This window comes from Porites lutea, chromosome 1, assembly GCF_958299795.1.
Source record: "Porites lutea chromosome 1, jaPorLute2.1, whole genome shotgun sequence".
Taxonomy (NCBI): domain Eukaryota; kingdom Metazoa; phylum Cnidaria; class Anthozoa; order Scleractinia; family Poritidae; genus Porites; species Porites lutea.
In genome coordinates this window covers 8,335,920-8,351,669 of record NC_133201.1, presented here as the reverse complement: position 1 = coordinate 8,351,669, position 15,750 = coordinate 8,335,920, and the positions used below count along the sequence as shown (strand labels likewise).

Sequence of the window (15,750 nt, the reverse complement as noted above, 5' to 3'; positions counted from 1 at the left end):
GATAAGCTGTAAAATAGTTTTAGTAGTGTATACGAAAGTACAGAATATACGGAATATTTCATACTAGAACATTTGGTTTATACCTTGTAGCTATGAAAACATGTGTAGCTTTCGTCAGTACCATTTTCACATGTACCGACTTTATCACCCTTACATATATACATGTGCGACCACATCCCATAAGCGACAACTTATCTAAAACACCAACATTTTCCCAGTCGAAGCCCTACAGTTGAAACCTCTCGTAAACGTCTACCTCCTGAAAGCGAAGGCGACCACTTTTCGGCACTGACGGTTTAATTATTTTCTTTCGTTTTTAACTCCTTGTAAGCGAACACTTCACGCATGATCTGGTCTAGCTCTATGTTTCCTCCATGCACTGTGTTACTTAGAGAAGACGCGAGAACACGAAGATTATAACAACAACATGGAACTATACTTATTTAAACTTAAAAATTGCATGGAATGAATTATCTTATATAAAGTTGATGTGACCAGATCTCTTCTTGGAAGAGAGCCCCTGTGGTCCGATTCTTCTTAGACCACCTCCCGTAAACGAACAGTTAGTCATCGCATTTTGGGTGATCGCTTAAGGGAGGTTCAACTGTATTCAATTTAGTAATTCCACACTCATATACAGATCGTATCATAGTACCCGCGAAGGGGTAAAATAAGATAAGTTGAAACGGAACGAATAAACAAAGTTTGTATACGTGGTATGTTTGTCAACACGTTACACACTCAATTCAATTCAATTCAATTTCATTATTCACGCTTTATAAAATATTTACATTATATATAGTAAGGTAGGAATACACTAATAAAGGAGAAGAAGAAGGAAAAAAAAAGAAAATTAATGGCTTGGGTAGAAGTGTTCGGTGGCCAGAGGAGCTTAGCTTTCGAGCTAACCACCGCACCACTACTTTCGATATTTTAAATGTCATCCTTGCTCTATGCCAAATGTGGCCAAAGGCAAATTTCGACCAAATATCCAAATTTCATTTTCTAAAATTTTGACAAACAAATAGCATCATGTGAAAGAACAGGCAGAGAGCTTTCATTTGAATGGTCATATCATAGGATTTCGTCCACAGACTCAAAAGTTAGAGTCACCTTACAAAACTCCATCAAGCACTCTGGCAGTGAAAGGGTTAAGCAACCACGACAAAGAAGGCACCGCGAACGTTAGATAAACAAAAAACAGAGCAAAGCAAAAAAAAAGAAGAAGAAGAAAAGAAAATCAAAATGCCTTTTTAGCTTATATGTCTTGTTTTCTCATTTCGGGTAGCGTGATGGTACCCCAGAGAACTGTTTCTTTCAACTGTAGTCTTATGCGCGTGCATATATAATGCATAATTAAATATATATGCTTAATTAACGAAAAGACAAGAGGCAAATTCCCTGGAGAACATCAGGTGGTCTGAATTGGGAAAATAAAGCATACGAGCTGAAAAGGTCTATTGGGTTAATAAGCAAAACAAGATGTTCTGAAATAGAACCTTAGCCCCAATTCCCCGAATTCCATTATATGAGCCCTTAGTTTCACATTTTATGAATAGAATTCTACTCAGTATTTTTTCAACCAAACATTCAATTTCATCTTCATCTCACGTCATTCTTTAAACTGAAAAGACAAAGTAGTTATATCATAATGTGGGTGGCGGCACACTGTTTTGATTTGGGCATAGCCTGTGTACAGACATCCCCCCTCCCACAGGATAAACTTCCTGAGGGAGGGGTGATGTCTGTACACAGGCTAATTTGGGCAGGGTTTCAACTGATTGTGAAAAACCCAGGAACAAAGAAATTACAGTCGATCCAACATTCTGTCATCATCATCATCATCACCACCAAGAATGAATGATTCATCATCATCATCACCGTCATCATTCTTGTATTGCAGATCAGAAAATCTGGGCCAATCGTCTTTCTTCTTGGGTCTTCCCTGGAGGTCCTAAAACAGTCGAAGTGTGTTAATCAGATGTACTAACATGTGGGTCATGTGATTATACTTTAGACCGACTATTTCAAGCCACGACCATTTGAAAAAAAAAAAAACTAAGAGAAGCCCTCCATCCCCAGCTTCTATCCTAACGGCGTAACGTTCTTAGTTTTGAGAACTCTTATCGACAAACAAATACATTGTTTATAAGGCACAAAATTTTTGAGTGTGCAAGACAAACGTTTATTATTTGGAATGAATGCTAAGAGCTCGTGGCATAACACTCCTGGAAAGGAAGACATATTTTAAGAAATAATCCCACTGTAAGGAAAGTTAATTCTGATTAATTATCATTGTAACACTCTGGCCAAAATCTCGACCCTGCAACCTGCTTAAGTGGAATGTAGTGTAATATCACCACTTCCTTCGAAATGTCGATAACCGATAATGCACAAGAATTCCGTGCAACCAATTTTTTTAAGCGACAATTGTCATAACCCAACGGATATCACCTTCATTTCTAGATATTACGGGTCAGTTAAGAATTCATGAATTCAGATCTAATCGCGCCATATTCAGGTGTGCTATATATAATCAGTTGATATACCTCGCAAACACTTCCATGCCAACCGATGCAGACATCTGGAGTCAGGAAACGGGAGGGCGACAAAACATATTCATAAAGGCCCAGTCGTGGTTGTCTTTATCAAGGAAGAATTTCAATAACTTGGTAACAACGCCCTATATAATACCCCCTTCCTTACCATTTAATGGTGACATTTGTTTTCTTTAACCTAGTGTGGGGCTCTGCAGTAATAGCTTAAGCAGCAGGTGCATAGGAGAGCGAGATTAGCGATGCACAAGGGAGAACACGCAAAAGGATAGAGGTAGCGCCGCCGCTCTAGCTTTTATCCCCAAATTTTTCATGCACCTGCTACGCAAGATACTACCGCAAGTAACTTAAGATACCCTCGTAAAAAGGAAAAACATACGTGATAAGAGGTTATATATATTCCACGTTGTGCGTCCGATATAGCATCAACTTCTTCGTGCGACATTTTGACATCTTTGAGGTCCACTTGTAGTAGTTCTTCAAGGTAATGAAGACTTCGCACGAGATCACCGACCCCTTTTCCGATTGGATTAAATCCTAGTTGAATGGTTTGTAGTCTTGGCACTGATCTTAGCTCTTGAGCCAAGGCTTTAGCTTCTTTTTTACCTGTTCTTGTTTTTTCTATGCTTAGATGTTGGAGATCAGGTATGCGATACAGTTGTCGAGCAAGGTCAGTGATTCCTTTACCAAGTGGATTGTTGGACAAATTGAGAACTGTTAGCCGAGGAACATGCTTCAATGAAGACGCTAAACGTGAACATTCTCGATCATCCATACGGACTCGAGACAAAGTTAAATACGTCAATAGTGGAACATGGCGAAGACTTGCAGCCAAAATTCTTATACTACCGTGCAAAGGACAGCGGGACAATTTCAGCGAGTACATGTTGGGCGCTTGACGAATTGAACTGGCTAAGAGAGCAACATCGCCGTCTGACATTTCAAGATCGTACAGAACTAATCTACCAAGGTTTTCGGTGAAGTTGATGTGGGATACAACATCATTTTCCACCCGTATGTGCTTTATAATGACGTCTTGCGGAGAAACTGCAACAGACAACATGTCGTTTATGTACGATAACTCTTCACTTGTCCACATAACGAAAACCTCAATTTCTCTGACTAATGAAAAACAGTGACCTTCAGGAAGCTCAGCAAGGTTCCGCGTTCCTCTCGGAATAGACTCATACAATGCCGATGTAAGGTCCCTCAGCATTTCTAAATAGTTGCGACGAAAAGTCCTGTATATTGTAGTGAAGTAAAGAAAGAGCCTGTCCCCTTTACGTTTTAGAAAGAAGTGTTCCGTCTGAAAGGCCGAGACTTCACACATTTGAAGGTAATGACAAGCTTTGATTTTAAGGGCAGAACAGGTAAGAACTATAGCGTCTACATCTTGAGATATGGAAACAAGGTTAGCAAAGTCGCCATGCTCGAAAAACACATAGTTCGGTAAAGGAGAAGATTGCAGTAGATGCTGCGAGGCAACGTTTTCGATGTTATAGTTATTCACTGATATAACACCATCTGTGGCAGAGAGAAACAAAGGATAGATGTCTCGCCTGGATGACACCGAACAACTGATTAAACACTCCAAACTTAAATCCCGCAACAATCTTTGGCGCAGTGACAGATCGTCCAAAGAAGGCGTCTTAGAAAACTGGCACTCTTTCAGACACTCCTTTTCTCCAAGAGACCTAAGAAGGTTGAAGACTGCTTTTGCTCCTTCCGTGGACCACTGGCACAGAAATCGAAGTATTTCCTTCATCTCTAAGGCCTTGCTAAATGAATTGATTCCTGCGACAGTAGTGGGAATTTTGCTCTCTTTTACATTTAGCGTGTTCATCAAATACCTGGCTGCCAGAAACTCCTGGATTGATTTGTGAAGAAATACTATGGTCTTGGTAGTATCTGGACTTGACATTTTCGACAATTGAAAGAGACCTGAGCGGATCATTTTGTCGGCGAGGCCATCACTTTGAAGTTTAAGGTTTTCAAGATCAACATATACGGAGTTTTTCAAAAGAGCTTCAAACGCCAACTTTCCTAAGACGGTAATCTCTTCACTGAAAGCATGGAGGACGTTTTGGTTATTCAACGGTGGGCTGTCGGGATTCTTCAAGCTCATGTGACAAAGCAAAGTCTCGACAAATCTATCATGCAGTTCCAGCTTGGACGTTGGCAGTTTTTTGACATACCTGTTCTTCCAAATCAAGCAAAGCATCAAAAGAAGAAGAGGAATCTCCGCTAAGTCCCAGAGGTTCTCATCGTTAAGGTAACAGACAAATAATTCCAGCTCCCTTTCGCTGTCGAGAAACCTCCCAGCAAAATCGTTCACTTGTTCCTTGTGGACAAACCCTTTGATCTCATACAGCACATTGCTTGGGATAATAAGTTCGTCGCCCTCCAGTGACCTGGTCGTTATTAACACGTGACAATCTCTTAGCTGTCTCCCTCGCCAAATCTCACGAATCAATGTCGCATTCGCACTGTACTCGTCGTAGCCATCTAATACAAGTAACACCCTTTCTTGGTGGCCGCGAACGTAATCATAAACGCTCTCAGCTGAAATCGATCCATCAACGGCAAAAAGGTCAGAAGCTTTTAATAAAGAAGGCATGTCTTGGGCATCCAACGCATTTCGCAACCTTACCACAAGTAAAACATCGAACCGTTTCAAGACTTCTTCCTTTTCGTTCGCCCAGTCGACGGCAATTTTCTGAGAAAAGGTCGATTTTCCGATACCAGTCCTTCCGTAGACAAGTATCCTTTTAGGGCTGGTAGAACGTCCATAACCTTTGAATACCTCGGTATAGTCGTTAATTTCCTGATTGGTTGTTCCGTTGGGTCTCTTTACATGTCTCCACCAGGATAATTTGGTGTAAACTTCTTCGATGTTCACAATGCTATCTTTCTCCCAAGGGGTGATTCTAACCTGGCTCATGGTAGTGTTATAGTGGGAGCGCAGCTGCCTTTGACACTCTTGAACGAAGATTGGATCTGTATGCAAGTAAAATGGGTCATTGAAATGAATTATTTTGCCCTTAAATATTCCTTGGTGAGCTAACATAGATACAGACCTTTCTGCAATCTGATTGGTGGGATGCTTTACAGTTGATTCCAAACGTTGTGCAAAATCGCAACACTGAGTGCAGAAAGTTGACAAGTACGCAAGGCCAATCAAATTTGCTGTTTTCAGATACGACTGTTATCGAGCTAAGAATGAGTCGGCTAAATGAGTCACAAACACTTCTTATCAGCTTGCAATGCAGTAAACGTTATCAATACTCATAATATCGCTTTGTAGTTAGATTTAACGATACTCTCTCACCCCATGTAACGTAATCAGGATTACAAAATCCTGGAAATTTTTGTTTGCGGAATCCGCAATCCTGGGCTTTGGAATGCGGAATTCAGCTTCAGGAATCTGGAATCCTGCTAATGATTGGAATCCGGAACCCAAGTTCCGCTGGCAAGAAGGAATTTGAAATTTAGTACCTGAAATCCGTAATCCACAGCGTGGAATCTAGGGGTCCGTTCCTTTGATATGATCCGGATCAGGATCAGTGATCCGAGATCATTTGGATCATGGTAGATCAAATGATCCGATGAATCCTTGTCCAGAGTGGATTCATCGGTTCATTTGATCTACCATGTTCCGAGTGATCTCGGATCACTGACCCTGATCCAGATCATCCCAAAGGAACGCACCCTAGAATCCAAGACTCTCTTGGATTACCTTTTGATTTGATTCTTTGTCTCTGATGAGGTGTACCTCAGGACCTGACATTAATTGTACATTGCCAATCTGAAACATAAGTCTAATGTAGAGTGTATTAATGGCGTCATAGTTTGGTCATAACTTACCGTTTTCGCTCAGCGTCGACTTTTCTGTCGGCTGCGGCAACGCCGCCTTCAGTTCATCCAGCTTCTCCACCATCTCACTGAGCGCATCTTTGATATGTTCATCCACTTTCCATTGTTTCAGAAGGTTTTTGTAGTGTTCCTCAATGACAGGGTCCATACCCGCATTTTCGAGAAGGTCGATTGCAGGTCCATATGTCGCCCCTCCCAGTCTTACCAAAGTAGCCTTAATGTCCGTCCAACAGCTTGCAAAGGTGGCATCATCAACTGAGGCTTGACTGGCATGACCATACACTGTATTTCTGTACCACTTTATACGAGCAATATCAGCTTCGGGCGTTAAATCTGTAGCAGGCGGAAGATTGTCCCACCCTGAAGCTGGAGTGGTTAAACCACAGATGTTTCTCAACAGAACCATTAGCAGGGTGATGTCAAAGTCCCTTGATGAAACTGAAACTGTGCTGACGGGCGGATACAGTTTGTCCCATTGCGAAGGATTCAAAACTCTTCTCGCCTTAAGCTTCCTCAGGGCTGTTTGTACTGCAGGACTCGACAAATAACTGTTTAGGGTAGCTGGCGGACAAATACTGTCAAATTTCTGTCTTAGGACTTGTGACCCAACATCTACCAGAAGACGACACAGCCTTGCGTAGTTAGTGGTTTCCTTTGTAGAACGAAATACTGGTACTGAAGATGCCATGGGCAGATGACAGTCTCCCCTAGAAAATTTGAAAATAGGTGTTTAGTTTCGTGAGCCTTGCCCTGCGATTTTTTATGGAAATGTTCCCTTTTAGTAATGTTCATTCCCCTTCGTATTTTAAAGTTTTTTGAGTCTCCGCAGTTGATGTCCTACGTTACCACAAGCATTTGTATTATCAGAAAACAGGTAAATTTTGTTTAGCCCTATGCAGACCGGGCTTTTGTTTGCTTCCTGCGATTGAGGAAGTTCAGAGTCCCTCTATAATACGGCCATCAAGATCTGACAGAAAATCCTCCCCATCTCCAACATCGAGGCATAACTTGATTTACAAACTGACGTAATTTCACGTCATTATTAGGACACAGTTTTGAATTCATTAGCAAAATCCAAAACTCCCTCAAAGGAGCCATAAAACGAAAAATAGTTTATAAACAGTGAGGTGTCTGATAACATCAATATAGTGAAATCGTCAGTTGTTAGGAACCTTGGCTCGTACATTGATGACAAGCTGTCAATGAACTTCCACATCAACAAAGTCTGTAGTGCATCATTTTACTATCTCCACAACATTAGGCGGATAAGAAAACACCTATCGCGTGACTCCTCAAAGACTTCGATTCACGCGTTTGTCTCCAGCCAATTACATTACTGATACAGTTTATTCTATGGATTGCCACAGGTACAAATTGATAAATTTTGGGGGCCGATTTTGGAAAATCCAGAGGGAAGGGGGGGTCATACGGCAAATCCCTTCCGTGGGGGGGGGGGGGGGGGGTATGGATATTTTCTGGAACCACACATTAAAAAATAATGTTAAATACAGAAAAATATAATAATTCAAAAAGGACACAAAATCCTCTTAATATAAAAAATGAAGGTTTTTAAAAAATATGGCTGTCAAATCTTGGTTGCCAATTGACAAAGTAAATGATGACGTACACGTGACGACGACTTTAAAATGTCGCCGCAATATTTTAGAGAAAGCCGCTTTTAGAAAAAGTCGTTTTGAAGTTATTCACCTCTAACGCTTCTGAGGACTTCAAAAGCTCCCCTGGTCTGCATAGGGTTAAAAATGAGCAGATACACTGCGTTATGTGGTATATTGACACTGAACCGTCTGAGTGACTTTCGTCACGCTAGCATCGAATTATTTGAGTGTCACGTTAACCATTTTGCTCTATGAGTGGATGCTGTGCATGGGCGAACCAGAAGACGTTACGTGACTTGACGTTCTTTTAGTGCATTTTATTTCACATTTTCAGTGTTATTCGGCACTTTTATTGACGCCTGAGCTCGCGATTTTAAAGGAATGCTTATCATGTCGATTGGTTTTTCATGCCAAAGAGAGTACTTTTCTTGCAAAACATAATCGTGACTAATTAAACTCCTATTACACTTGTCACTTCCTGTTTCACTTCCTCTTTGCTGTCTTCGAAGGCTTGAAGCTTCTCATGTTATGTTGTACGTACAGAATTAATATTCCATACTTCAAATGTACAATTGTCTCTTTAAGGTTTGTGCTTGTTTCAAGCCAAAAAAATACTACCGAACTTGACCCTATACGTAAAATTAGATCAGTATCCTACATAAGAATACATTTAAACCGAAAGCAAATCCTAGGGGGCCGGAAGAGATGAAAGGAGACACTGTGCTGCTCGACGGTTTTTATTATTACTGATACAACTTATAACATCACTAAAATACGGTAAAAATGGTCAAAGGAATTTTAAAGAAGAAGGCTATCTACGTAATCGTTAACATTGCGAAATAGCTGTAAAAATAATGGTTGGTATAAACAAGGCAGATGAGGAACGAGGTGGAATTTAAGACCTGTATCAGAACCATGGTATATTACTAATTAGGCGAGTAAAACGTAAAAGCGTTGGGCCTTTTTGTATGTTCCAGTACTCGCAATGCAGCTGAAAGCAAAACGTTTCAATTAGAGAGGGAGCTAGACATCACTGTCGCCCACCAGTATGCAATGAAAGACAGAACGTTCGTGACAATGCGCACGGGATATAAGGAAGGAAGTTGAATTAATGCAGACCCATGGCATAGTTAAATGTAAAAGCGTTTGGCCTGTTGTATCTTACCTAAAGAGAACAGTCTGTGACAGTCGTTGCTTTGAAGCTGACAGCAAAACGTTTCAATCAGAAAGACAGCCAAGGATCGGCGTCACATGCCAGTAAGACAAAAGGAACTTTTCCTTGAACACCCACTTGGATGAGTGATCATGTGACCCATTTTTAGTCTCCCGCGAAGGGGGGCGTTTTGTCTCTTCACGCAACGCTCCTCGAAACGGCTGTTCGCATTAGAAACACATATCCTTTTCCGATTTTAGCCAATTGCAGCTGCATCCTTCGCGATCGTGTCATGTGTGGTGCGAGTTATCTCCTATGAAGTCATTATTTGTCTTGGGGAGGAGCATTGTGTGACGAGACTGAAAAACGGCTGCGTGACGTGCGAGACTAACATCGATGGTAGGTTGTCCAAAGGTTGGCGCACGAGCGGCAGTGGAGTGTGTCGGATTTTTGTCGTGAAATCGAGTATCATTTACCATGAAACCAAGGTGTTATATGCAAAATTAGGCTGCCTTATTTTGAGGTATCATGCTCCTGATTATGCCGAACTTAAATACTTAAATATAAGTGCCTTGAGAAGCCTGGAATAATGAATAACCATGCTCTGTGAACGAGTCTCAATGGTCTTCTTCAGGTAATCAGTTCCCGACTATGGGCAAAGAAAAAGTCATCATACTTTGTAAACCTTCACAAGCCATCTTGAACGAACTATCCAAGGAGTCTTTCGCTTTGGCAGCCATCTTTGTTTACTAACTTGCGCGCGGTGAGGAGACTGAACACTACAAAATCAAACAGCCAATCAGACAAAAGTCTCCTTTGTTCTTCCTTAGGTAAGCTAGTGTTCACTGGGTGGTAAAAAAAAGGGGAAGGAAAGATGCAGTTTTTTAGACTGCAAAAAAGCCTGTACATTTGCGCAGGTAAAAAACGCACGCACGAGCGGTCAGCGAAAGGTCTGGAGCAGGTCTGAAAACTGAAATTGACGGACTGGCAAGAGACGTGAACAATTTTCTTTCTTTTTACACACTTAATGGCGTGTACTGTCCTTGTGCTTCGCGAGGGAAATTGAAGGAAAACAAAAATACACAAGATGCAGTGGAACCTCGATATAACGAAGGGCCAAGGGACTTGCAAAATTTTTCGCTATAAAGAGGTTTCGTTATATCGAGGTTCTTCCCCATATGTTTTACTATTACTGGGGTAAAGAAAATCGTTCGTTATACCGATGACTTCGTTTAATATATAAAGATTCGGGGGAACGTTTCACCTAGGGAAAAAATGGTCGGGAAGGCCGAGGGATGGGAGCGGCTTAATTCACTATTTGAGCGCATGGAATAGGCTAACAGTTTTGTAATCCAATTGTTTTCAGAACTAAAATACAAAGAAAAAATGTGCATCAGTGCTGGCATCATTGGTGCTGTAGTATATCAAGCATGAGACGCAGTGTTTTATCACCAGATGAAACACTGTGTCGAATACTTGATATTGCTACTCAAACAAAATGATTTTAGAGGGAGAAATTAAGGATGCAAAAATGAGCAGTATTTCTCCTGATTTCCAAACACTCATTAAACCATTTTTATGAGTATTAATGAATTTGAGAAAATATAACAATGCCATACTAAATTTTCATAATGCCCAAAAAGATATCGTAAAGTTATCCAAGGCGTTCACGTTTACAAAGGCTAATCAATGAATACGCAGTGCCCACGAATACTCTTTTTTTAACAGATTGATAATGTCCTCTGTCTTTTTTTTCTTTAACAGTCTGTAAGCTGAATTTGACTGTTAAGCTAAACAATGACAAGTTTTTCACAGCGCAGCAAAGCGATTTTATTGAAAAAATGTTAATAGATATTGTAATGCGTTTGAAAGTGAACAGAAAAACACACGTACAGTTAACTGTAAATTATTGGCAGGTAGATTAAGTTGTACTATATATTTTCTTACGATTTAGAGAGGTGCCAAATAATTACAAGAAAGCATAGTCCACAGGAAATTAATACTCATTTTTTTTCCTTTCTTTTACAAATCCTTCATGTCCTTATTTTTTGTTACAAAACAAGCATTGCAGAGTATTTTCGAATAGCAAGTAAAGGTAAACAAAAACGTATTTTTTTTATCTCCTTTTTAAATTACGTCAGAGTTTAGTCACATCAGCAAAGCAAGCAGCAGGCGCCGTTCCTTACGCTATAAAGGCCAGGCGCCCAAGGTATCCAATCACAAGAGCGCTGGCATAAATGGAGACAGAAGAGGACAGCGGCGAGGTAGCTCCATTAAAGGAAAGAGCTGAAAAAGAAAAGATACCTCTTACTAAGCTTAGTCACCTTAAAGATTATAAAGCTAAAGTAAAAACCGCGGATCAAGGGTAAAATTTACTGTTTTCCGTAAGGGATTTTTCTTCCAACCAGTTGTAAATATATCTGTAAGTACAATTTTCTTTGTGTCTGGCTCGTCTCGATCGATTATTTCTGGAATTTTGCTAATGAACACTTCCTGTAATATTAATTGCCGAGAGAGATACACTATACTTCACTTCCACATTTCCCATAATGCTCCTTATTTCCCAGGCCCCCCCAACTTTGCATAAGCATTGTTTTCAATTTCTCTTGGGACGGCTCTAACGCCCAAGAGAAATGGAAAACAAAGGTTATGCAAAATTTGGGGAGGGGGGAGAGGGGGGATAAGGTGCATTATGGGAGATGTGGAAGTGGCATGTGTAACTTATGTGCTTTTAGCATAAATCAGTATTGTTAGTCATTCAAAATATTTCTCCATTTATAATTGGCTTTGATCCCCATCTAATTCTTTATAACCATCAAACGTTGACTGGATTTAGAAATTCTTTACCATTATCAAGAGAAATGACTAACTTTGACGGATAATTTGACAGAAAAAATGGATATCAGAATACGTCGCCTCTTCATGCGCACCCGTTCATTGATCATCACACAACGTTCGTAGGAGAGTTGCGTGACGACACAAAGAACGGCTGCCAGTTGGATACCAAAGAAGGCGCGGTAGCTCAGCTTCTCTGGTGCTAAGAACTATAGAAAATGCCGGCGTTATGCGACAAAATAGTCGAAATACTATCTAAGATGATAGCAAGAATAGCACAAATACCCCTCAACGGACAACAACTGCTTATAGAATATATGCTAGACTAAACATTCCTTTACACTCTCAATCTTCAAAGGAAGATGCAAATGTTTTGAAGACGGGGACGTCCCGCCCACGGTTTTCGAACCACAAAAAAAAGCAAACGACGATGCAGTTGCAAACGAAAGTTCCTTGCAATTTGTTGCAGAGATCAACGCATTGACAAATTCTTAAGCCTGAGAGGGAGTGTAACACAGATATATACCATTTTCGGAAAATAGCCCAGGCCATGAGGAAGGCTTAAGTTTGTTAGTGGGTTAATATATTGCCAGCCTTGCTTTCCGCCATTTGAAGTGGAATATAACACAAAACTGAGTTTTGTTTTAATTTTCACTTCATATGACGTCTTGCTCTAGCATCTAGAGTTTTGGCGAGAAAGAACCAGTCGGTTTTATTAACGGGTTGAGTTGACCTCTACTTAAGATTTTTACCATTTTTGGGTCTTAGTTTTGTACATGTAAGTTAAAACATGGACGCAGTAAAGAGCAGTTTTGTAACAATCGAACCTCACCTTTAATGCACTTTCCTTTGGTTACCTTTGACTTTCTGTATCCCTTTTTACATCTGCATATTCCGTTGTGACACATCTCATGCGCATTACACTTGACCTTGACACAGTTATTTGCTACAATGATGAAAACAAGAAGTCATTTTGATAAATTGAGAATTAAAATATTAAGCAAGTAGAAAAAGTACACCGGTCAAAGAAAACTTATCTTTCAAGAGTTTTATGAACGTATTATTAGGCTTCCTTTCCCTCCCCACCCTGGAAGGGAATGCAAAGCACAGCAGTCTCTCTAACATTGATCCATTTGCCGTTTTTTAAGATAACCCAAGTGATTTGCGTGGAGAAAAGCTGCCTTTTTTCGTACCCTTCCGGCTAAAGACAGGCTTGTTAAGAAGACGACAAAGCCAAGTTTTCAATAGGCTTTTCATCGAAACAAATTTGCACGCTAAGATGTAGTTCTAACAATAGATTCGTTACTTGACTTGTAGTCTTTGACGCCTGTTTTAAACATCGGACCTAATGCTAATGAGCAAAATCTATATTTCTCGTACATTTGCGTTAGTTTCAGCCAAAAGCTAGAGAATACTAGGGATATGTGATTTCTTTTGCATTATGTGAAGAACGCTTGGGCATCATGCATCTGCAAGCGTCTTTAAAGGTGTTCCGGCTGCAGGTGCACATGAACCTCGACGTCAAACAGGAGCCTAACACACTCTAATGATCATGAATGATTCTGATGGAGAACGCAAAAATCTTTACTTGGGCGGGTCACTACAAGTGTAAGAAAAACGTAAAGGCTATTATTTAACACATGCCCCAGTGTGGAGGAAAAAAAGGAAAAAGCCTCGCTTACCCAATGCTCTGCCAAATTTTCAAACAAAGTTTTTCGCCAAAACGCAGTTCTATGCAACCGATTTGGGCACTCTGAGCATTGCCGTTGGAGGAGCGCCGCCCTCGATTAAGCGCTGCAAAATAGCGGCTTTTCGTATTTATTTTAACCTTTATAAACAAACTTTTGTAACGTTCTTCTCGGGCAATAGTTGTCATTTTTGGAACTCACCAGGCTTACAGCTACCGCCATTTTTGATGTATCCGTCTTTACAGAGGCATTCAAATTTTCCTGGCACGTTTACGCATTGTTCATTCTCAGCGCATGGGTTTTGAGTGCATTCGTCTACATCTAAAAAATACGTATGTTATACAGCAGATTCTACCACTGACAACCGCCCCTTAAAAATTCAATTTCGGAGATATGGCAGGAGATACTGATGCTCAATCACAAATTAAACAAATGACACTGCATATTAGCCTGCAGTCATCCAATGTCATCCCCATATCCGTTGGACAATAATGGGCAAAAAAGGATTGATCACATGGGGTGAACAAGAGACCTTTGCATCCTAAACACTTTCGGCAACCCAATTCTCACCGGTACCAGCTTCCATCCCTGGGAGATGGGTTCGAATTTACTCCAACCAAAAGGAGATTGAGTATATCTAAGCTTCCAATATTCGAGTAGCTTTTGAAACCCGCCCTACCCAGTTACAAAATTTACTCTATTTCTCGGGTAAAATAGCGTTACAATCATAAAATTAGCCTGAGAAACAGCCGACATTTGGCGACGGTACCCTTGGATTCCCCGCCAAATGACGTCTTAGAAACGAGCTTAGAAATTCCATACTGATCACGCGTCACTACTCAGATCTGGGTGGTGCTTGTGATTGGTCGTGCCGCGTGGGAAACGTGATTCAACCAATCAGAAGCACTACCCAGATCTAGGTAGTGATGCTTCATCAGTATGGAATTTCTGCGCTCGTTTCTCAGACGTCATTTATTTGGCGGGGAAACCACTCGGCTGTTTTCTCAGGCTATCATAAAATGATCGTATGAACAGCGTGGTGGTACTAGAAAACAGTTTGAATGAAACTAAACACACCTTCACAAGTCCGTTCCTGATCGTCTCCTTTAACTACGAAGCCCTTCTTCTCGCAGCGGCACGCGTAAGCTCCATCTTCTTGCTTTAGACATTTGAGAGTCGGAGGGCAAACATCACCTTGAATTCTGCACTCGTAAATGTCATCAGCTAGCACGTATAATATATTGAGTAAGTATTAGACTTATATTCTGAAAATCTGCTCACATACCCCTTACCCCTTCTCTAACCTAAAACGATGCATGTGATGGTGCTAAGGTTGGGTTAGGGGAGGGGTAGGTGAGCACTTGCACAGTATTCACTTCCGCAGAATTTTGAAATCAGTGTAAGATCCTAGAAATTTTCCCACCTACCCCTCCACTTATCCAATATTTCGCCCTAAAGCAGATGTCAGTGTTAAGGTTGGCTTAGGTTAGGATTTTTAGACGGATTTATTTCATAGTCAGTGGTCATGAGTTCTTTTAGATTATTGGTTTTAATTGTCTGAGCAAATTAAAGTGCTTAATGAAAGCGAATGGAACAACTGTGTGCAGTTCCGTTTACGTTGAAAAATATATCCTTCTTTTTGTATCATGCCGAAGGAAATGTGAACACGATTTTCAATTACTTTGATTGTGTTTCAATTTGTGATTTCATACTTTTTGTTAACTGCTTAAAGAGAACACCACAAAAACTTTACCCTGACATGTCCTCTCATCTCCTTCTCCTACTACCTTCAAGCCAACATCGCAGCCACATGCGAAAGTTGCGTTTTCTTGTTCCTGGCACTGCAGTGGAAATGGACAAGCATCTCCTGCCTTTTCGCACTCGTCCATAGCTGAGGAAATTGTTTTTAAGAATAACTCAGTTACTCGGCGATATTTACGGTTTAAGACTTTAAACCCTAAGATCAACATTAAAATTCTCATTTGTCACCCCTATTCATTTACTATAGAAATAGTGGGGAGAAGTTGATA

General features: G+C 40.6%; 2 protein-coding genes across 2 annotated transcripts in view; both read right to left on the bottom strand.

The window, feature by feature from the left end:
* Positions 1-56: 56 nt before the first annotated feature.
* Positions 57-9,322, bottom strand: LOC140944145 (NLR family CARD domain-containing protein 4-like). Its single transcript, XM_073393275.1, has 4 exons — positions 9,210-9,322; positions 6,420-7,135; positions 2,935-5,552; positions 57-1,954 (listed from the first exon to the last, which is right to left on the bottom strand). Exons 2-4 carry the CDS (start codon positions 7,114-7,116, stop codon positions 1,808-1,810), a joined length of 3,462 nt encoding a protein of 1,153 aa, XP_073249376.1. The 5' UTR covers positions 7,117-7,135; positions 9,210-9,322; the 3' UTR covers positions 57-1,807.
* Positions 9,323-11,324: 2,002 nt separating this feature from the next.
* LOC140941970 (uncharacterized) overlaps positions 11,325-15,750 on the bottom strand; it is a 13,499-nt gene continuing 9,073 nt past the window's right edge. The window contains exons 9-13 of the mRNA XM_073390999.1: positions 15,474-15,611; positions 14,798-14,944; positions 13,922-14,041; positions 12,865-12,978; positions 11,325-11,483 (exon numbers count right to left, since the gene is read on the bottom strand). Coding sequence (XP_073247100.1) covers positions 11,380-11,483; positions 12,865-12,978; positions 13,922-14,041; positions 14,798-14,944; positions 15,474-15,611 — 623 coding nt within the window. The 3' untranslated portion in view covers positions 11,325-11,379. The remainder of the gene's footprint in view (positions 11,484-12,864; positions 12,979-13,921; positions 14,042-14,797; positions 14,945-15,473; positions 15,612-15,750) is intronic.